Source organism: Orbicella franksi, chromosome 3 (genome assembly GCF_964199315.1).
Source record: "Orbicella franksi chromosome 3, jaOrbFran1.1, whole genome shotgun sequence".
In the NCBI taxonomy this organism is placed as follows: Eukaryota; Metazoa; Cnidaria; class Anthozoa; order Scleractinia; family Merulinidae; genus Orbicella; species Orbicella franksi.
The window spans coordinates 22,834,514-22,856,615 of NC_138147.1; the positions used below are offsets into that span (position 1 = coordinate 22,834,514).

Here is a 22,102-nt window from a genome sequence, read left to right on the forward strand (position 1 = left end):
GATGTTTCTGCTGATTTTTCGGTTGAGGGTGGTTTAGTTATCACGCGCTCTTCTGTTGATCACAAAGGCACATTTGCAGCTTCAGGTGGCTGGTCATTCTCAACTTTGTCATTTCCCAAAACATACAGTACATCATGCCTATCGAAAATTCTCCATCGAAACATTCATAATGTGAACGATACACCTTTAGGTTCAGAGGTTGAATAAAACAAAGTCAAATTTTGTTTAAATGCATTTTATTCTGACAATGCCCTTTCCAAACTGCTTATAATGTAAAATGGTTTGTGTGATAATACATTTCAAGTAGAATTTCGTGATGAAGACTGGCTTTGTCCCCACATGTTTGCTATAAAGCTGGCAAATGTAGAGCTGTCAAGGTGGTCATTTCTGGCAATCAGCTGCTTTTTCATCGCTAGTGCGTGAGCTTTGTTTTGTTTAGCCCTAAAATTATTGTTAAGCTTACCTGCTACCCTTCATGACTTCTTGTTACTGTTGGACAGGACAGGAACGACAGCATTGTTTGCTGCCATTTCATCGTGGAAACTGAATAACTGAATGACACAACATTTGCATGTGCAGAGAACTGACGAATGTCATGACGTTTAACAGAAAGCCTGCGAAAAATCACTTGCTTCGAAATTTGAAAGGTATCAGTCAGTGTTAACAAAATAAAGCACACATAGATCTATAACAGTGTACTGTTTCTTTTTCATCTATTACTTTCTTACCAGATTAGCTCACCGTAAATGTGTATTTTTAAGACTTCTGAGCATTTGCAGGCGGTAATTAGTGCTCTTACAAGCTGTAAATTTTACTGGTTACCACCTGATAAGGAGAACCCTAAGTCCCAGTGGCAAGGCTGATCATAGAATGTCACAAGTTTTTCAACCGTCTCTTTTAACAAACGTACTGCCCATGAGCCTTCGCGTACTACACTCACACCCAGTTCTCTGTTCCGTGTTGGCAAAATATTAATTTATGTCAATACCGATTATTGCAAATTACTTATTTTGCCTTCACTGCACAACCGAACACACGCAAAGGTTGAGGCATGGGCACCTTGGTCAGCCAGGCCTAAGACAGATAGCTAAATGCAGGGCTTGGGCTCACAGAGACAGAGCCTTAGAAACTTCTAGCTTACTAACAAGAGAATCCTTTACAAATGTTCTTTGCCGTGACTATAGTTTAGCGATGATGGCACTTAAGATTCCTCTCTGAAACACCAGAGGTAGCAGCTAAAGTACCTCCACCTGACCTAGCTGAATGAGTACTAAACTTGCAGATATCTGGTACAATATTTGCGAAAGACTATTTAAAAGACTGCCTAATTAGGTGGAATAACTAATCGGTTTGTTTATAGAGATAAGGCTCTTATGATTGCCTGAAGCTGAAATAGCCCTAAAAAGATACTCGTCTGAATTTTCAGGAATCTGGGACTTCTGCGCATACAGTTTAAGTAAAGAACACAAACACGTGCTAAATGGGGATTCAGCAATAATGACTGATATTTGGTCTGTCTTGCTTTTCTCTATGCTGATTGTAATGTAACCCTTGTTAAACTGAACATCTCTACCACAAATAGCACATAACTCAGAACTTCTAAGAAAACCAGAAAATGCAAGGATGAACATGACTAAATTTCTTGATTGTAAAAGGTCTTCTAGATTGGTCTCTGCAGCAAGAAGGTTGAGGTGGTGGGCCACCAGGGGTTTCTTTCTATTGGCTATTGGCTGACTGGCAAGGCGAGCAGCTCCTTCTTTTACAGCAATAACAGTAGGGTGTAATATTGGTGAGTCGACGCCTGCAAGAAGATGTATCCATTTGAATGCATAGAAGGTGATAGATAGATAGAGAAATCGTTTATTAAACTCACAACTTCCAGCTATAAGCTGAATTACTTGTGTTATATACTACATGTTTAAAAAATTCAAACTATAAAAATTCCTAACTATACATAAAAAAATTATATCATAATAAAATACATCAAACTAGTACAAAATTCTATTTACAATTGTTGTTTATTTGCATGGTGCATTATGAAAGTATTTCTAAACCTCTTTGTTTTTACATTCGGGATTGAAAACATATGCCTAGTCCTGAAATTATATCTCTCACTGTCATGGCGCGTGGGCAGCAGGCCAGCTAGTGTATGCTGGTCATTACTCTACAATTTGTTTAAACAGAATGCTACATAATTCCTCACGTCTATGAAAGAGTGTTTTGAAGCCCGCATCTTCCAGGGCCTTGCAATACAAAACCTCTGGGAATAGGATCCTTAAGACTCTTTTCTGAACCCTCTCTATTTGGTTGGACAAATAGGCTGGCAAGCTAGCGTGGAAAGCCTGGCATGCATATTCTAGAACGGAACGTATGCATGCACAATAAAATTGAATTAGAGACTTACGGTCTATGCTAGCGTGCTTGAGTTGCTTAAGCAAGTAAATTCGTCGAGATGCTTTCGTAGTGATATTATCGACATGATCATTCCATTTAAGGTCATTCCTTACAGTGATGCCCAATATCTTAGCTGATTTCACAATTTCAAAAGCATTACCATTAGCCGCGAGAGAAACAGTGTCCAAGTTACGTTCCCTTGGAAAGTCTATTCTGAGTTCCTTGCACCTAAGTGAGTTCAGTTTGAATCTATTGTTGTTAGACCATCGAAGGACATCATGTACTGTATCTTGGAGCATTGAAGCACCAAACTTGGGGACAATTTGCGAGACCGTGGTGTCGTCTGTGAATTTCCACATGGAAGAGAGGGTGTTGCTCGTTGTGAGGTCGTTGATCATAACCAAAAAGAGCCATGGGCCAATCCAGGTTCTTTGTGGAATTCCGGCCGGGACTGGTTTAAAATCCTAGAAGCAATCAGAATTTAGCTTGACACGTTGATATCTGTTTCGTAAAAAGTGCGCCACCCAGTTGACCACGGTGGGTGTTACTCCTAGGCTATGGAGCTTGGCAATCAGTAAATTGTGGTCTACAAGATCAAAGGCTTTCTTGCAGTCCAGGAGTGCTGCTCTAACATGGGCACCAGTCCCGTCAGTGGCTTCGAACCAGTGATGCAGCATGGAGATGAGTACGAACGTAGTGCTTGAATCTGGAATAAAACCAAACTGGTTAGGGTCCATACACTCGAGTGTCAAGGGTTTGAATTCTCGGTCAAAGACAACCCCCTCCGCGGCTTGGGACAATGTAGATGTTAAAGATATGGGTCTCAGGTCTTTGTTAAAGTCTTCAATAGACACACCCTTGGGAACAGGTGGAACATCCGCTAGCTTCCATATACGTGGGACTTTAAATTCTGTAATTGATGTAACACCTCGGTTAAAGCTGGAGCTAGTATATCAGCACCCAGTTTGGCAGGTTGTCAGGCCCCCCTGCTCTAGACGCGCTAACATTGCTTAGGCGTGCTGCAACAGAGTCAACTGTCACTGAAATAGGCTTGTCAACTTCGCATAAAACCATGACGTCATCAGATAGCGGATTGTACTCTTGCATAGCACCGACAAAAGCCTCGTTGATTTTATCAGCGAGGTCTCGGTCAGTGCAGTCTGTGTGGATTCTTAAAATGGACCTTATGTCTTCCCGCGCACTACCACCATTTCCACAGAGCTGTTTAACTTCACGCCACCAATCGCGAGGGCACGTGTCCTTAAAGTCACGCACCTTGTTGTCATAATAAATCTCCCGACACCTTTTCCTTTCATGGTTTACTTTGTTCCTAAGTAATTTGAATAGCAACGTATCACTGGATGAGAAGGCTTGCGGTCTTTTCTGAATAAGCTGTTTAAGATCAGCATTTAGCCAGGGTCTGTCTGTTTGGTGAACTTTTGCAGGTGCAGTTGATGGTAGCGACAGACTTGCATGACTCAAGGTATTGCAAGTAGAGAGCACAATCAGTGGGTCTGACTGGAAACTCTAAGGTACCCAAGACAACGCTAGCAAAGGCTTTCCACTTGTTAGAAGCTCTCAAGTAATTTTCTGATGTCCCAGATGCTTTGGAAGCTAGCATGGTGGATTTGAGATTTTCCGTTAGCTGATCCACTCTTGTGGAATTTTGGGCCTCTTAAGACCAGAAAATGGAAGTGAGGGTACAGTATCTCAGGATAAGAAAGAGGAAAAATATCAAGAAAATCTAAAACATTCCAAGGAGAAGGCAGCAATGCACACAATGCTGAATTTGCATTTAACTGACTGTTTTCAGTAAGTAAAGCCACTTTGCCCTCCAGGAAATACACTTCTCACGCATCACAATACAAAAACCGCGCTATTCTACTGGGCATACCCCTCTAAGGTTTTGCACATTGGCAACATAATATACCCCTCTAGGGTACAAAAAAACGTGATAAATCACCCCTCTAGGGCCTCTCCTGGATGCCTCTTTAAAGCATAACACATTTAACTTGATATTACTATCAAGTAGTAAGTACTTCATGCAAATACGCCTTATTGGCAAGACAAGATAACAGCTGCAAATAACAGCTGCGTCTGCCCAAATGGAATCAACAAACGGAGCTAGGAAGCTTTTATGAGATAACTTGAAATCCAATCTGGGAATGATGCCGAAGTCAAGACGTAGAGCTAATGAAACGAATGCCAATAGCTTGCTACCAAAATAGAGTTATTAGCTTTCCCGCTAATGAATAAATTAGGAAAGTTAGGCAGGATAACCCAGTCATGGATAAATGTACTCCAATGGAAACCATCCGAATACAGGATAGGCCAAAATTCTGCTGACTTCCAAAGGGGAACAATCAGAGTTCCTTGAGCACTGTAAAGCTCCATCTGCTTGATAACTTTAGATGTTAAATACACAGGAGGGCATAGCCAGTTATTATGATGAGACCGATCCTGAGAAAATGCATTAACACCACTCAAACCAGGCTGGTAAAACCTTGAATTAAAGCACTGGATTTAGGCATTGTAGGATCAAGCGAACCTGGACCCCATAAGTCATCAAGAGCGTTGAAGACTGTATCGCTGATCAAGTAGTCGTCATAATCAATGAATTTGCTTATAATAGATCATCCACCACACTATGTAGGTCTCTTGGGGTCCATTGCATATCAATATTAGTAGCATTAAGTAAACAACTTCAATGGATATCCATAGCAAGCTCCTGTAATGCTGGAGTCTTAGAGCCGGAATTAACGATTTGGATAATATTCTGATTATCAGTGAACCATGTGACTGTCTGGGCTTTCAAAGATTCCACGAAGGCTTTCACTGATAAAGAAATGGCTAATAACTCTCTGAACGTAGAACTTTGAGCTTTCTCAAAATCTGAACAGTTTTCATGGAACATCTTGCCCTTGAACTCGATGAAACTGCTGCAAGCTGAGCCAGAAGCATTGGAGTAGATGATCTAGATGGCTCGTGCCTGACAGGCCAAATAGGTATTCTGTTAAGACTTGCCACATTAAATTTCCAGAAATTCAACTCAGCCAGAGCTTTAGACGAAAGACGAACGTAAGAGTTCCAGGTTGGTACGGTATTGAAGACTGCAATTAAATTTCTAGGTATAAGCCTAGAGACATACCAGGAGCATCAAACACTTCAGTGACACAACTGTTGATAATGAGATTGTTGATGGCACTTTCTACGAAAGCTGACTGTTCCAAAGCCGAACTATTATTTTTAGCTGTAAAGGGCAGAGGAATTTGAAGAAGCGGTAATTTATAGCCATATTCAATAACATCAAGGATAAATTGAGGTGCGTGAATGTCATTCCAGAATTTCAGGGCTCCAGGTAGCTGTCCTTTAATGGACAAAATAGTCATTGCCAGATTTAACCTCAAAAGAATCTCCAGTGACATGTAGAAAAACTGATTTGTCGCTGTCCTCATGAACAAGGTCTTGTTCCAAATTGACGTCTGAAGTGAGTCATTTGGGATTCTGACTGGTATTAGAAGGAACATTCAATCGCAATTTAGGACAAGAAGCCCTCCAAAGCACAAACCAGATGCCGATCTCTGAGACCAAAGCTAGAGGTTTAGATGCGAAAATAACTTGGGTAGCTGTGAAGTGGAAAGTTGCGCAGTTGTTGAAGTTGATGTGACATTACTTCTTTGCCGGATTGAGCATGAAGTGAAACGCTTCGTGGACTTAGCTGCTCTGGATTGGGACCTGTATATCTTTTTCTCATTTTTGTCGTTTGCGAGATCATGGTGTTCATATTCGAGGACCAGTTTCCATCCACGCCATGATTTATCAGCTGGTAGAATTAATTTTTCACGCTTTTGAAGAAGATCTAAGGCTTTGGTCTTCTAGGCATCGTTCCTTTCGAGGGCAATCTGGGAGTCATTAACAGCATCTTAAATAGCTTTGTTAGATTTGTACTGCTCCTTGTTGCTCTTTTTGTTGAAGTGAGGAAGGGAATCTTGCTTCAGCCTTTTAATCTCTGACATCTGTTGGGAAGCAATAGACTCGTTAGATGGTATGAGGTTAGAAATTGAAGAATTCATGAGATCTTTGATCTGAACGAGAAGATCTTTGTTGTTTTCAGTGACGACTTTCCTGACACCTGCTTCATCCATAACTAACTAAGGAAAAGTGATGAAGAGAACTAAAAAACCTTATGGGAAAGTGCTCGTGGCAAGGCTGACCATAGAATGTCACAAGTTTTTCAACCGTCTCCTTTTACAAACATACTACCCATGAGCCTTCATGTACTATGCTCACACCCAGTTCTCTGTTCTGTGTTGGCAAAACATTAATTTATGTCAATACCAACTATCACAAATTACATTATCTTGGTACTTGTGTCATTTGGACTCACTGTATCTGGGCACTTGTTCCATTTGGAATCACTGTATCTAGGCACTTCTGTCATTTGGACTCACTGGAATCATTGTATTTAGGCACTTGTGTCATTTTGACTTATGAGAGCTTAGACCATATTGCCTTCAAATTTTGTCCCATTAACCCATGGTAACTGCAGAGACTTGAAAGTTTTAATGCTTTATTCATATAAAAAGTCAATTTCAAGGAAAAAAAGGTATTTCCCCGAGAGAAATTTCTGTCTCTTGTACTATGCAGGGATGTGATAATGTAACAATACATTATTATCCAGTTCTGCTCTATTGTCTGTAAAGTGGTCGCCTATGGGAGGTTAAAAACAAAGAAAATTCAGACTTTTAGCTCTGAAAGTGGTCGCGGTTGCTTATTAGAGGTGGCCACTTTCAAGAGGTTCCAAATATACTGATTTGACTTGGAAACTTATGGTATTTTGGGAAACTCATTGTTTAGGAGAGATGGTTGTTACGAGAGGTGGTCGCAAAGGGAGGTTCGACTGTAGATAGTTTATTGAGTTTCAACTGTTGCAGTACATTACTGAATCATGCAGAAACTTTACTTTAAAATATTAGCAATGCAAAGTAAAATCAAGAAATGAAAACAATCATCCTGTTCGTTTTATATAGGGGCAACTGAAATGGGCATACACAGCAGAGGTTGTTGACAAACGTGATTGGCGGGGGTAAGAGGGGGTGTAGCTTGAGTAGTACATGGAGCGTTCAACAAATACACCGATTCCAGAAAAAACCGGAAGTCGCACCAAAACGAGGCTTAATAGCCCTCGCGGTAAATATCCAAAGCAACATGGCAAACAAAGAAGAGATGTCAATCTCTATTCTGATGATATTCCTGGCGTCAGTGTGAGCGAAGAACAGATTGAAATATTGACACTTAGGCAAATGAAATTCTGGCTTAAAAGTTGCCGTATAAATTAAAGTGGCAAAATAAAGGAACATTTGGAAAGATATGTTTGCCATGCTTCGATTGTCTCAATCTCTAATATGCGAAAAAACATCCTCACCATTTTTATTGCCTAAAAGAACTTTATTCATGATCGGTTTAGGAAAAAGAATCTGAATGAAACGAAAATTTTAAAAATCTACGACCCTGACCCGAACAATAGCTTTACTAAAGCTAAAGTAGCTTAAAGTAGTAAAACTGATGAAGCAAGAGCTCGAAAGAACATACGGAAGTAAATTTAAAAATTGTTCCGGATATCGGGAATATTGCAACACAACATCCAAACGTAAACAAATTTCCTACGGCTGATTCATTTTTCGCTGACGACTTCAGTCAGAACATCCGATCTCTCTTCATGAATTAACAATCGGTGCGAGAGAATAAGACAAATCCTTGAGTTCAAAAGATGCTAATCAGAGTATTAAACAAGACTACAATCTACTCGCCAAGAATGGTGCAAACAAGGATTCGATACAGTGACAGGATCAATGCGTTACTGGGTAGGACGCAATCACAAAGCTGATTCATTGGTGAAATCACCAATAAAATTATCAAAGAAGTGTAACAAAGACTATCAGCCGCATGCCATGAAAGGTGGCCTTGAATATTAACTAGAAATGGACAAGTACATTGAAATAATGCATCAGCAGGGATAGACGAAGGTGCAAGTAACAAAATGCCTTTTTTGTACAAGAGAAAGGGAAATCTTGGGGGCTCCCCAGCTGAGCTGGTTACAGACCCAAGTAAGAGCAATCTCCATGAAATCATTGAAGCCAAGAATGTCATTGTTATGGATGGTGAGACCCTGAAAGATTGCCTTATAAAATCAATATGCAAAATGTTTGATACTGGTTTAAAAGTAAACAAGAGTCATATTTACTTCAGTTTATGAAGTGCAATGTACAACAACTAGTCTTTGTCGTGAACAGACTTGGAATGTCCTGGCTATAAATTGGAAGAAACTGAGAATTTTTTAATGAGCAAATTGCCTTGAACATAGAATGGTGGAAGGAGATGCTAAAGAATATTGAACAATTTATGACACATATATCATAATTATATGAACTGGCTTACCTAATGCTTAGAGATGGCCTTACAAGATGTGATTATTGCTAAAGCCAGAATAAATAATGTATATCAAAGTTCCAATAAGTTTGTCCAGCATTAAATATGAGAGAATTCACCTACTTCTAGTTTTTCTCTGATAATGTTGAGTGAATATTTCAAAGTAGTTCAAACCATTTGGGAATCTATAAGATCATACAATGTAGGAAATTCTCAATCAGGTCAAATTCAATTGTACTTTTATGTTATTAGCAAATTATACACCAGACCATGTGTCCTTCTTAAACATTAGGTGTCAGGAATTATTAGATAACTTATTTTTCTGCCAGTCTACTAGTAAATAGCTCACTATCCAGGGTTGATTAACAACTCTACACAACCTTAGTGGAGTTATACCATCAATTATATGCCATCCATTTATTCTCCTAACAGCCATTTCAGCTTGTATTCTTACATTTGCAGTTCTGGATCATGGTTGAAAAACAGTCTTCCTCAGAAAATTAGTAAAATTATCGTCAGCTCTGGTTTACTCGGTCGCATAGAAGGAATGAAGATTATAACCTTCTTGCTTGCCAGTAAATGCTGTCTATCAAATCCCTGACATTAGAGAAATTCCTACAAGGCCTTAAAATGTGTTGTCAGACTTTTAGTAGTTCACTCTGCTTCTCCAAGTCTTGGGTGTCTGACTTTTTATCTCCCTGCAGTCTATTCTGCACTTTATGTTTTCAAATTCAGCCTAAAAAACTTCAGGTAAATAAATAAGGGGCAGGCTCCCCAACATCAAATACAGGAAATTTGCCCATGCAATAATTTATCTGACACTACTAATTCTGAAATATTAAACCTAAAAGCCAGATCTTGCGGAAATATTAAGCGAGTGAAAAGGATTCAAAATTCATCAATGGCTGTATTTAAATTACTAATGTCCTTCCACATTCAACATCGTTTTTTGAGAAACTTTTGTTGTTTACCTCAGAGGCATGAAAACTGATTAATTCCTAAGTTGATTGAAGCTGATGGGTATTCACATCTGTATTCACTTCTAGCTTCTTTGCCAGACTCTGATGCCTCGCATCTTTTCGCTCTACACAGAGATTCCTCCTCAACTTTTGTGCAGGGGGAAACCAAGGGTACGGCTCCCAGTTTCAATAAGTGTACTCAGTTTAAAATCACTTGGCAAGGAGTGCTCGGAAAAATAGAAAATATTTCCTACCGAAGTAAAATAGGTATCTTCCCTTTTCATAAGTATTTCCCACTTTTTCCTTCTTTGTTTATCTGGCTTGTCCGAAGAAAACTCAGTTGTGGAAATGATAAATGAGGTCGGTTTTTGCTTCGATTATTAGAGTTTGCAGCCGTACAACACTTGTGTCCAGCCCTTTTCCTTTTCCTTACCACATTTGCTCCTGACAAGTTGCTCTAACCTACATACATTCGAATTTTTTCGTTCTTCCCCAACATTTCGACCACCATTTTGAAAGCTCGAGGGCTATTAAGCCTCGCTTGCATGCAACTTCCGGTTTTTTTCTGGAATCGGTGTATACCACCAACCTCCCACTGCCATGGTGAGCCGAGCTGGTGAGGTGAGCCTCGGCAGCAGGAGGTTGGTTGCATTTGTCGAACGCTCCATGTATTACTGAGGGGTGCCATCAGTAACCCTTGCTTTGTCTGCACCCCCTTTTGAACATTGCTGGTACCTTAGAATAGCGATGTATCAAGCACGCCACAAGAAACGGTTTATCAAGAGTGCCCCCCACAGCGTGGTAAAAAAACCCCGATTATTGATCAACAATTTGAGATCGTGGAGCAGTATGTCGTGCACGAGGGGGTGGAAGAGGGGGTGGAAAACAGAGGCAGGAGGTTTATCAGATGGGTCTTTTCTAGGAGGCTGGGCACCAATCAAACACCTTCTATCAGAAAAGTTCAGGCAACGCATCCACTCAGAGTTCTATATGTGTTACATCTACGCTTATGTAATAGTAAACATCAAAACGGGCTTGAAAATGGTGTATTATAAACAGTACAGGGGCTCGCCTTGGATGAACGTCTTTGCTAATGCAGAAACCTTGCTGAATGCGCAGGAAACTGAACGGTTAAATACTGACAACATCGAGTGCCGAACACCAAATGGGGTTTGTAAAGTTTTCTAACATCCAAGTGAAGGTCGTGCTTGACAGGCAGCCAATGTTAGGCACAGGCCCCTAGCCAGACTCGTTGTGTAACCTCGCCCACGGCTGCCAAATGGTGGCGCTGGACACATTTGATGACAACTTGTGTCTCTGGCGTGCATCAGGGGGTGTGCCCTGATCAGAGCACACAGGCAACGACAGAGCCAGCCCGAAGCTTTTTGAAACAAAGGTACATCTTAAAAATGTCGCTGGATGAGTTGGATAAAGGAGAGATGTTCGTCAATCAAGGGAAATTTGTCGCAAAGTGGCCTGGGATCAGAGTCTATGAACCTGAGCACCAAGAAAACGGCGAAACCATATGGCATTTAAGAAAGAATCCCTCAGACAAGCTGCATAGTATAATGACGATTGGAATTTATGATGAGCATGCGTTTTTGATCAAAGATGCCAAGAAGCTAGCAAGGGTGTATAAATGTGTGGATTACCAAGTCCGTTTTACAAAAGCCTGGGATCTTCAAAGACAGCAAAACATGTTCGCATGGGAAAACGGTTATCATCTGCCCAAACGAGAAAGTCGATGCCCTGCAGACCTCTTATGAGAGTTTTCTATGGCAAACCCCTGGCTTCGGCGACATCAATCTGCTGGCTATAGCGAGCAAGCAAGCACCTGGGCTGCCATATTCACCACATGTTATGCAGCCATGGTGGCAAGTGGTGGATTGAGGGAGCGCCGGTTGATGGATATGACTCCAAGACAAACACAGTGTTCCAATTCCACGGCTGCCACTGGAATGGCTGCCACCACTGTTTTCTGAACAGCCGAGAAGAAATTATCAACCATGGCCACATGCGAGAAAACTGTTTCCTCACCATGGCTGCAAGGACGCAAGCCCTTAGAGAAGCTGGCTATTGCGTCATCGAGAAATGGGAGTGTGACATGCCAAAAACCGGCAAGGCCCTGCCATGGATAGAAATGAAAACGTATTCACACGCTATTTTGTATGATTTTGAATCGCACTCTGCCCAGAAACAGGCGGTAACAGACGTGCTGATGTACGAAAGCGTGCACGTCCCTATTTCAGTGAGCATCACCGACACGCTGGAACGAGACCCCATGCACATCTGCGATGCAAACAAAAAAGAACTCATCAAAAAGTTCATGGCAGAGCTAGAGAGGCACGGTGCAAACATCTGAGCCTGCGTCAGAGCCCAGTTCATGACGGAAGACAGCCACTTGTTAACAGGAAAAGGGCGCAGGGTGATCGCAGAATGGTGCAACCAGGTCCCCGTTCTCGGGTTCAACAGCAGACGTTATGATCTGAACCTGAAAAAAGAACATTTTGTCCAGCTGCTGGCTAATACAAGGGTCAAGGTGCAATAAGTGGTTTGCCTCTCCTGTCAGATTACCCGGCCTGGTTGTTGTGTTTGAAAGGTGAATTCGTTCTCAAGCTCTCACAATGGAGAGAGTGCGAAAAGGTCTTCAAAGAAAAAGGGATGCGCAAGTTCGCCGACTGGCTCTGTCATTACAACGACCGCGACGTGGGACCGGGATTAGAAGCCCTGGGAAAGATGTGTGCCTTTACACAGCCAAAGGCATTGACATCTTAAAAGATGCCGTCAGCCTTCCCGGTGTGAGCCTGCATTACCTGCTGAGAGGCACAAACAAGTGCGGCACCGAAACTGTACAGGCCCAGCAAAGAAGCGTACGGAATGCGGTCGTGGGTGGTCAAAGCCTGGTGTTTACGCGGTACCATGAAGCTGGTGTGACACGCATCAGATTGCACCGGTACAGCCGCCTGTGATTGTGCAAGTGCATCATAGGTTACGACGTCAGTGCACTCTATCTCTTGACAATGTTGAGAGAAATGCCATGTGGAAAAGATAGGGTCGTGCATTATGACAAACTGGCCAAAGTCACGCCAAGCTTTACAAAATATCTGAAAGCCAGAACCTGGTTTGGATTCACGGAAGTGGACATTGAAATCCCAAAAAAGCTGTGGATGAAGTTTGAAGAAATGCTGCCCTTCTTCTTCACCAAACAGATCCTCGACAAAGCAGTGCCCCAATACATGAAAGATTACGCTGCCTGCAGAACAAGAGGCAACGGGAAAAGCTGGTGGGAGCGTTGTCAGTGCAAAAGCTGCTGCTGTATGCACCACTCTTGTCCTGGTATGTTGCAAATGGTGCAGTCATCACAGCCGTGCACCACACGATCAACTATCAGGTGATGAACATCTTTACCTGGTTTGTGGAGCAGGTGACCAAAGCCCGCTGGACCGGAGATGTAGACAAGAGCAAGGTCCTGCTAGCCAAGGTGTTCAAGCTGCTCAGCAACAGCGCGTATGGCAAGCTCATCGAAGTGCTAGAGCGGCAGACGTGTGGTGTACACGAAGGATGAGAAAGTGGTGGACAGGGCTCTGCGAAGCGCATATTTTAGTGATCTGGAGGAGATCAGGGATGCCTATGAGCTGGAAAGCAGGAAGGCGTGGATCATAATCACTCGCCTGTTCCAGATCGGCGTCATGGTGTATCAGCTGGCCAAGCTGAGGATGCTTGAATTCTATTACGACTTCTTAGATTGATACCTCGACCACTGTGACTTCAAGTTATTCAGATGGACACAGACTGCAATTACATTGCCATCTCTGCTGAGTGGCTTGAGGCCATTGTTTGGCCAGATCAGAGAGCGGAATTCGAGGAGAAAAAGAAAGAGTGGCTTGTTTGGGACAAGTGGAGCGGGCACATGCCAGGGCTGTTCAAACTTGAACGTGAAGGCAGCCGGATGATCGCGCTATGTTCGAAGTACTATTTTATCGACGAACAAGACAGCAAAAAAAAAGAAGCTCAGCACAAAGGGCATGTCGAAGAGGCAGAATCTCAAGACCTGGCAGAGTGTCAAGGTGGCCCTGGGTGGCACCACTGATAGAGTTGAAAATAGAGGATTCTGTATGCGATGCGGATGGCCACTTATGAGCAGCAGAAGCTGGGGCTGAGCATGTATTATGACAAACACTGGGTGCAGCCAGATGGGATCCACATGGAGCCAATTGAATTTCACATGGCATAAGCAGGTGGAAGCTGTGTGTTTTGCAGACAACTAAAAGCTCTTTGTGCACAAAACCCCGCTTAGGACCCTCGTGCAAATAATATAAAACAGGCTTGTCTGACCGGGTCACAAACCTTTCAAGCATGTAGACTTTCAAAGACCAGATTGGATCTGTAGCTCTTTTAGTACCGCCTTCGAGTTCACCAGGCTGGTAGAGATAGCGAATATTCACGTTGTAAGGAAGTTTTTTTTCGTTCACACCAACAGGTCTTGAGTATGGAGTGGAAGGTTTTGCTGAAACAACCTTGGCTTTGATTGCTACAGCAGGCTTTTTGCCGGTCAAGCAAGTGACCTCGCCGTTAAGAGCGGCAGCAACGTTGGGGAGCCTTTTGAACCAGGCAGTCGACCGCTGACCCAAAGGGAAAAGCATTTCTACAGCATACTGGTGCCCAAACAAGCACTCGGCGAGCATGCGGTTAAAACGTTCCACGATAGTCAGGGCGCCCACGATGAATAGTTGTTTTGTGGTTTTCCATTTCTTTTGTCACGCTTCCCATGAACTCGTGCCCAAGGTCGACCTGCGGCAGCTGAGGCCATGTCAAAGGGCTGCACTTGTAAATTGACTGAAAAGCTTTTGCAACCTCAGCGGAGTCTTTGGAGGTCAGAGGTTCAGCCTCTTTGTAACGGCTGACGACGTCGACAACAGTCAGCGTGTATTTGTATATTTTACACCCACAAGGGAGCTTGTCATGAGGCAGAAAAAGAAGGTCCACTTGGTAGACCGAGTTAGTCGCCGATACGTTGAATTTGGGATGAGGAATATATCGCGGCGCAGGAAGGTATATCTGCCAGAGGGCTTGTTTGATAAGCCACTGCTTGGCGGTTTCTTCAGGGACTTTTGCAGCACCTGCTAATTTTTTGATGGTAGAGATGCCTTTCCAGTAGCCCTGGGGGCTGTAGTAGACTTTGGCAAGCTTAGCGTCCATTCATCACACCTTTGTGTTCATTCAAATTCAAGGAAAACAGAAAGTTGTGTAGCCGAGAGCGAGTGTGCTGCTGCCCACAAAAGGCAGCTTGGCTTGTTTTTGCTGCTCACTGGGCTGATAAAAGTCAGTGAAGCGAGGCTCTTTGGGCAGGGTGATTTGCTCGTCTGGGTGGGCCTGGTTATAGAGTTTGAATGCGTAATTGGTGTTTGTAAAGTTCTGCTTCGCCTGTTCTTTGGTTTCTCTGTTGGTTTCGATCCAATCAAGAAGCTTGGTGCGGTCACGCATGTATTTGGCCATAGCAGCTTGATAATCTTCAAGGGCTTTGTCGTCTCAAGTTTTCTCCTCCAATGTGGCCTTCCCGCTGTCGCCAGACAGATAAATGGCAAGATAGTTGCCACTGGAAAAAGCAGCGGCGTTAAGAATCGTGCCCCCGATCATCATCGCAATGCTCGCCATTGCATATGTGTAAAAAGTTTTTTTGAATTAATGTATGGCTGTGGTGGATCTTCATATGGAGGAGACGGAGGGGCTTTGTCTGGTAGTGGAAAGGATTCGGTATCCAAAGGATCAAAATCAGAGTCTTCGTAATTGGAGTCATTGTCAGGATCCCTCCAAATATAATCTACCATACTATAGATATTTCTAGTTGCCCCTTGTGGAAGCCATAATAACCCAACAGTTTTGAGTACTTTTTTGAGGTAAATATAAGAATGTGCCATTGATATTATAACAACATTCTTTTTCTAAAAAGAAGTCAGAAGAATTTTTTTGTTTTCAAGGTAATCTTTGAGTGCGATGTTACATGTACCTGCCAGGACAGCCGTAAATTTTGCATAGTTCATGGCGCTGCTGCTGGAGTCAGGTAAAGTTTTCTTTCACCACTTTTTTTGCAATCCAGCTGATGCCGGCGGTTAAGCGGGTGAGAAAAAAACCACATGCTGAGCAATGCTTACTAATTATTCAGTTTTGCTCGGCAATGCTTACTAATTATTCAGCAGTTTGGTCAACAACTGTGGAGCGGTGCTGCTCCAGTGGACTGAAATCGATATATTTTGTTGTGATCAGCGCCGTGTTAGCTACCATGAGCAGCCGCCCACATCTCAACGCAAGACTTCTGACAAGGGTGGAGAACTTTTTGGTAATGACGTAATCTTTTTTGAGATCATTCTGCAGAGCTTCAATGTCTTCAGTCGGCAAAAACATCCCAACTGCCCTGGTGTACAACAAGAGACAGCTATCAACAAAGGTGTGAGTAGTCTTGGCGCCCACATAACTCTCGTACCTTTTGTAGTACTTTTCAACATCTTTAGCTTCCAAGTGCTTAACATTGTCTTGTGTCAACTGCACGCCTATCGCTTCCTTTGCTTTGCCTGTAGAAACCAGAATTGGAAGCTCTTCATGGAGGGCTGGAATGTCTGGCCCTGGCAGCGAATGACTCTAGAGTCAGGTTCAGCTTCCAGAAGGCTCATGACTTCAGCCATTGTATGATCATTTACTTCAGCCATCGTATATATCGTAATTTTATTCTTTCAATTCAATTGTGAAAGGGTGGCAAAGAGAGAACACCAGGTGGGAGAACTTGCGCTTTTTCAGCCTCACAATCAGCTGCTTGAGGTCATCTTGCGAAAGCTCTCATGCATATTCTTCAAGAATCGCCTGCATGGTTTTAGCCAAAGGGGTGTAAAACAGCACGATGGCAGCCACATTTTCACGGAAAGGCTTTGCGACGCTAGAGAGCTGCTGGGTCAGCACCCACATGCTGATGTTTGTGTGGCGGGGAGAAAAGCCGACTTTCATAAGCTTACCAGTGTGCCCTTTTGCATCTTTGGAGGCCGCACAGTCATCAGGGACTATAAGCGTGTTGACGCCTTGAAAATACATTCTTATCCCTTTCAACCAAAATTCAACCCCGTGCTGCTCGCAGATGATGACAAACAACTGTGGGTCTCTCTCAGTGAAGCGCAAAAGCCTCTTGTTGTAAGCAAACATTGGGCAGATTAGCGTGACGTAATTGAATTTGCCGCAGAAAGGGCGGCAGAGCTGGTTCACAAGGAACCGCGTTTTACCTGACTTGGTAGGGCCCACAATGAGTGCGTTGAATGGAATATTGCCGGGGTCCATTTAATTTTTCAGATTTCTTTCCAATCAATACTGCACAGATTCTAGCTTTCTTCCAAGGATGCTTAACTGGGCGTCGGAGATCACAAACATATGGCATTTCACCTCATCTGAGCAGTGGTCTTACGTTTGATTTCCAGCTGGACATCATCGGTTGTGTTCACAAGCCACGTACCGCTGCCGTGCATCGTTTGGTTGGCCATGGAGCACAGGTCGATCAGCAGTCCAAACCGGTGTAGAACTTTTGCAGCGTCATGTGCTTGGTTTTGCTTTTTTCTTTCACGAAGAAGTGGCTGGCCTCTTTTGCACATGTCTTGGCTTTCGATTGTACAGCATGTTCGGTGAGCCATTGATGGTGATGCTGACTTTGGTGATATCAGGGAAGATGTATTTTTCCAAGTCCTGGGTGCCTGCGACATAGGGCTCTACAAAAAGCAAGAGGATCCCTTTCATGGACCGTCTCTGAGCGTCGACTTTGATGTTCAGCCGGGAATCCGTGTCTTTTGTAAAGGCCAAGATTCTGTGGCGCAGCACATAGTCATAAGTGAACTCTTTGCCGGCTTCATACATTCTGAGTGCCTTGGCTCTGAGAAATTTTCTGCATATCATTTTGCACTCGAGCTAGATGTTGGTCAGCTTGTATTTCAGCTTGGTGGGGTCCGAGCCTCTGACCACCTGTGCAGCAGGGGTGAGCTTGACTTTGAAAACAAGGTCGTTAAACAGGGCCTGAGGGTAGAAAATGCCGTGGTCCGTCAAGATCTGGTGGTCGAGCCTGATGAAGTACTTGCCTCTGAATATCTCGTTCAGCTTTTTTCAGCTTCGGCGTCCATTTGTTGTCCCCGGCTTTAGAGCGTATCTTGCACAAGTCTTCGCTCTGGATACCCTCTGACATCATGTTGTCGCACCGTTCAACCAGGAGGAACAGGTCTTCAAACGTTTTGTAGATATCGTACCCCACTGTGTCTTGCAGGGTGGTGCCCTCAAACTTCACGACCAGCTTGTCGATTAGCACCCGCGTAAGGTTCTAAACAAGGAAGTTGAGGAGGTCGATGTCAAAGTGCAGCGCAGCGAGCCGGACACCAGCACCTCGTTTTCGTTCAGCTTGGGCACTGAAACATACAGGGTGTCGCCGAGGACGGCTTCGGTACGTCCAAAGGTGATGTGTTTGACGGCGTGCAGCGCCTTCATGGCCCCCAAAGATTTCGCCGTGTATGTTGGAAGCAGCAAGTCTGGGATTTCACCTGGGGTTTTGTCATCATCGGTATACATTCTCGCTCAAACAACTTCGTATAACCTTCCAAGATTATTTTCTAATTTAAAAAAGAACAATTGAAATATATTGCAAAGTCAAAAGGCGGCTCTGAAAATCCGCTTATGAACCTTATGACGACTGGGAGGACGATGATAGAGACCTTAAGCAAACACTGGAGGCGGCGAGGTGGACGCCAACCGGAAGTAAAATTTCCCGCTCTCGAGCTAATTAGCATAATCACGTTGAGTGTTGCCTGCGTCTTCCAACAGTGGCGGCGGCGAGAAAGGTAGGTTTGGCCGCCTCGAGAGACGGTTGCTTTATTTTCCCATTTGTAGCACCTTAAATACACAGAAACTCTTTTATAAAGTTAAAAATGTTTTTTGACACGTCTCTTTGTATTTTTTTTTGCAAATATTTGATATTTCGTTTGCTTTACAGCGAAAATCTCACTTCACATTGGAGGTGTGAGTGAAGAAGAAAGATGGCAAGCGAAGGAGAGAAAAGCAAAAGAAATGGGTGAGTTTCCTGGATTCACATTGTTCCGAGTGATGTTCACGTCTTGTAGACTTTAAAACTTTAGATTGCAAGTACTTCCTGGTACAAAATGCTATTTTGTTCTTCCAATTTGTCTCTATAACTTTGGAATATTTCCGAAAGGTGAATCGTTAGACAGGACCTGTTTTTAATAAGCTTTTGTTTTCTCTCATCTAGCTCGATCATGGAGTGGACAGAAGCACATGATTTGATCCTAGTGAAAGAAGTCAGAACTTCAGAACCATGGATCTTCAAACCAAGGACTGTAGATCGAGGAAAAGTATGGAATGCCATCACGGATCGTCTGAATGACGAAACCTCTGTGAAGTTTCAGGTGAAGCGGAAAAACGTACAGGAACATTTCAAACTACTACTGGACAAATTCAAGGCGAAACGAAAACATCACAGTCAGGCGAAACTGAGTGGAGTTGACATCGAAGATAGCGAGATGGATATTCTGATGGAAGAAATATCAGAAAAATGGGAGGAGGCAGAGGCCAGTGACCTTGGTTGCACTAGTAAAGAAAAGGCTGATTCAGTCTTCGTAAGGAAAGTAAAGATTTTTCGACGTGTGTAGATCCCTCAGCAACAGAAATTCATCCTCGTCTATGATGTCCTCAAAGCATGCAACAGCTAGAAGGTCTCGGACTTCTCGAAAAGTTGCCATTATGCTCGTAAAATCCACGAACAAAGTCAAATTGGACAACTGAAAACGAAAGCAAAACAGCCGTTGCTCGCCGCCGCTTCTACGAAAGCTTAATATTCTAATTTCGCGCCAAGAGGAGGCGGTCTCAACCCAACTCCCGCGCGGCCATCACCGCCTCCACCTAACCGCCTCAAGTGTTTGCTTAAGGTCTCTGATGATGTAACAGGTGGCGGCGACGAGACAACTCCTTTCCTTCCACCCTCCGGCGGCAATGAAACAACTACTTTTCCACCCCTGGCGGCAATGAAACAAATCCTTTTCTTCCACTCTCCGCCTCTACACCAGTCTCTAATGGTAAAGAAGACATTCGAATGCAAACAACGCAGCATGAAAAAAGCGGGCTGTCAAAACCTCCTTCTTATGCAGAAATGTCCTTTGGCACGGCGACACTGAGTGAACAAGCCTGGCTTGCTGTAAAGGATTTATTTCCAGACATGAGCTCAAGCAAGCTTGAGGTATCATGCAACTCAAAAGGCAGACTTCAAGTTAAAATGGCAAAAAACTGTATTACCTGATGACCGTAGAAAAAAGCACAGGTCAAGAACAGATCAATAAAAACCTTCCGAAAGAAATAAAAACTGTTCTTGGGCTGTCTAAATATGGGAAAGTTCAACAAACGATATACGAAAAACGAAAAGAATTGAAAGAGAAGCAATATGAGGCTTTACAAGGAGAAAAAAGTAAAAAAGAAATGGGTGAAAAAAGAGAATCCATAAGGAAGACACAACAAGAGATTGAAGATCTTGAAAATGCAGAGGGTTCAGAGAGGGAAATTAAAAAACTTAAAGGAAAACTAAGAACTCTGGAAGCAGAACATAATTTATAAAGGCACGTAGCAAATATATGAAAAGCTTTCAATCAGAAAAAGAGGAAGCCCCATTGGAAGAGAGTATTCAGGTGCTCGAAACTTTAGAAGATGAAGATTTAGCAGAGGAAGAAGTGGAAGGGAATGGAGCTCTCAAAGCAGTAAAAAAACAACAAGACATTCTGAACTGGCAAATTACACTGGAGATGTATAAAGCATCAGACCCATCTGGAAATCCTGAACAAAAAGAAGAAGCCGAAGATAAAGTTTTACAACTTAAAGAAACTTATGCAAAAATAGTGGAAGAAGAAAGAGAATTTCAGAAAAAGCTTGGTATATACCAAGTTTCCCTGCAACAAGAAATAGAAACACTTGAAAAAGAAAGAGCAGATCTGGAGAGAGCGAATGAAGAAGACAGGAAGATTATTATTAATAAGAATACCTCGGCTTATGACAGAACTTCAGCAGAAGAAAGAGTGGAGCAGTGTGAAAGAGAGAGAGAATGGGTAGACACCCGGCTTGAAGAAACTGGGCAAGACACCCGGCTTGAGCAAGACATACCTCTTTTAGAAAAAATAAAAGGGATCTTCAAAAAATATGGTGTGACAGTAACCGCAATCTTTCTGGCTGCAGGAGTCACAACTGGGGCTGTTGTCGGTTCAGTAACAAAGGCTCTGAAAGCCACTGGCAAAGCGCTGGAAAACGGTCTTGAGGCTATAGGTGCGAAAGTCGCTTCTCTGCTGCACGGGCTCATTGGTGCGATTGTGAGCTGCCTTTTCAAAATGGCTGGGCAAGTGATTAGCTATCTTGCTGAGCACACCTGGCTTCTGATTTTCGTGGCTGTTGTCTTTATTGTTGAAAAATATATCAAAAATCGTTGTTAATGCGCTGCCATGAATAGCAATGCTGTGAGCCCTACCTTACCTGTAATGACAGCTGTTTTGTTGATTTCGTGTTGGCTCGTTGGCTCCGTTGTTTGGGCACTGGTAGTGCCAGCCGTTGGTTCTGTTGTTTGGGCATTGGCTTGACTAGTCGATGCTGTGCCTGGCTTGCCTGTTTGGGCGGCCATGGCTGCTTTGTGAATTGGGTTAGATGGGTGGCTGTTGGGCGGGCTGATTTTTGATGGACCGCCTGCCATGAGCTTGAACGCGGCTTTTTTTCTGCCTGGGTTTACCTCATTGTTAACCCCCAGTTTCATTCCAGCAACAGCCTGTTTCAGCTTTTTGTTGTAACCAACTGCTTTCTGTGTTGATGATCATTCTTGCAGGCATCAGCCACGCCCCAAAGCAGACCGCCAGGTTGAGCCTTACCTTAGCTTCATCCACCACCAGCTGGTACCTTTGCATGCTCTGAGCCAGGTCGGGGTGTCTGATTGCGTCTTCCATCAACACCGGAAACTCGCTCTGGGCTTCTTTCACTTGGCTGCCTTGGCCAAGAATACTGCTGCGTACATTCACCTGTGTGCCCAAGATGCAGTAAACGAACGCTTCGATTGATTGGTTTATGCGCGCCAGACCTGCTTATGTCAACCCAGAGGCTGTGTTTGGGGCGAAACAGTTGTACTGGGGCACATCCTCTGGCTTGATGTAATAAATCAGATTTCCTTTGATGGCTTTCCCACCTTCATCACTGAATTTATTGTAGCCTGGGTACGGGTTTTTTGTTTTCATTGAGCGGCCTAACACATAAAAGTATATGCTTCCAAG

The 22,102-nt window shown here is 43.3% G+C and overlaps 3 protein-coding genes across 7 annotated transcripts in view; all 3 read left to right on the forward strand.

Moving 5' to 3' along the window:
* Nucleotides 1-22,102, forward strand: part of LOC145482722 (ATP-dependent DNA helicase Q1-like) — a 361,760-nt gene that overhangs the window by 212,355 nt on the left and 127,303 nt on the right. The window lies entirely within an intron of this gene.
* Nucleotides 1-22,102, forward strand: part of LOC145482684 (solute carrier family 2, facilitated glucose transporter member 3-like) — a 102,928-nt gene that overhangs the window by 7,610 nt on the left and 73,216 nt on the right. The window lies entirely within an intron of this gene.
* On the forward strand, nt 18,777-21,256 carry LOC145482743 (uncharacterized). Its single transcript, XM_081461383.1, has 2 exons — nt 18,777-18,867; nt 19,063-21,256. Exons 1-2 carry the CDS (start codon nt 18,833-18,835, stop codon nt 19,460-19,462), a joined length of 435 nt encoding a protein of 144 aa, XP_081317509.1. The 5' UTR covers nt 18,777-18,832; the 3' UTR covers nt 19,463-21,256.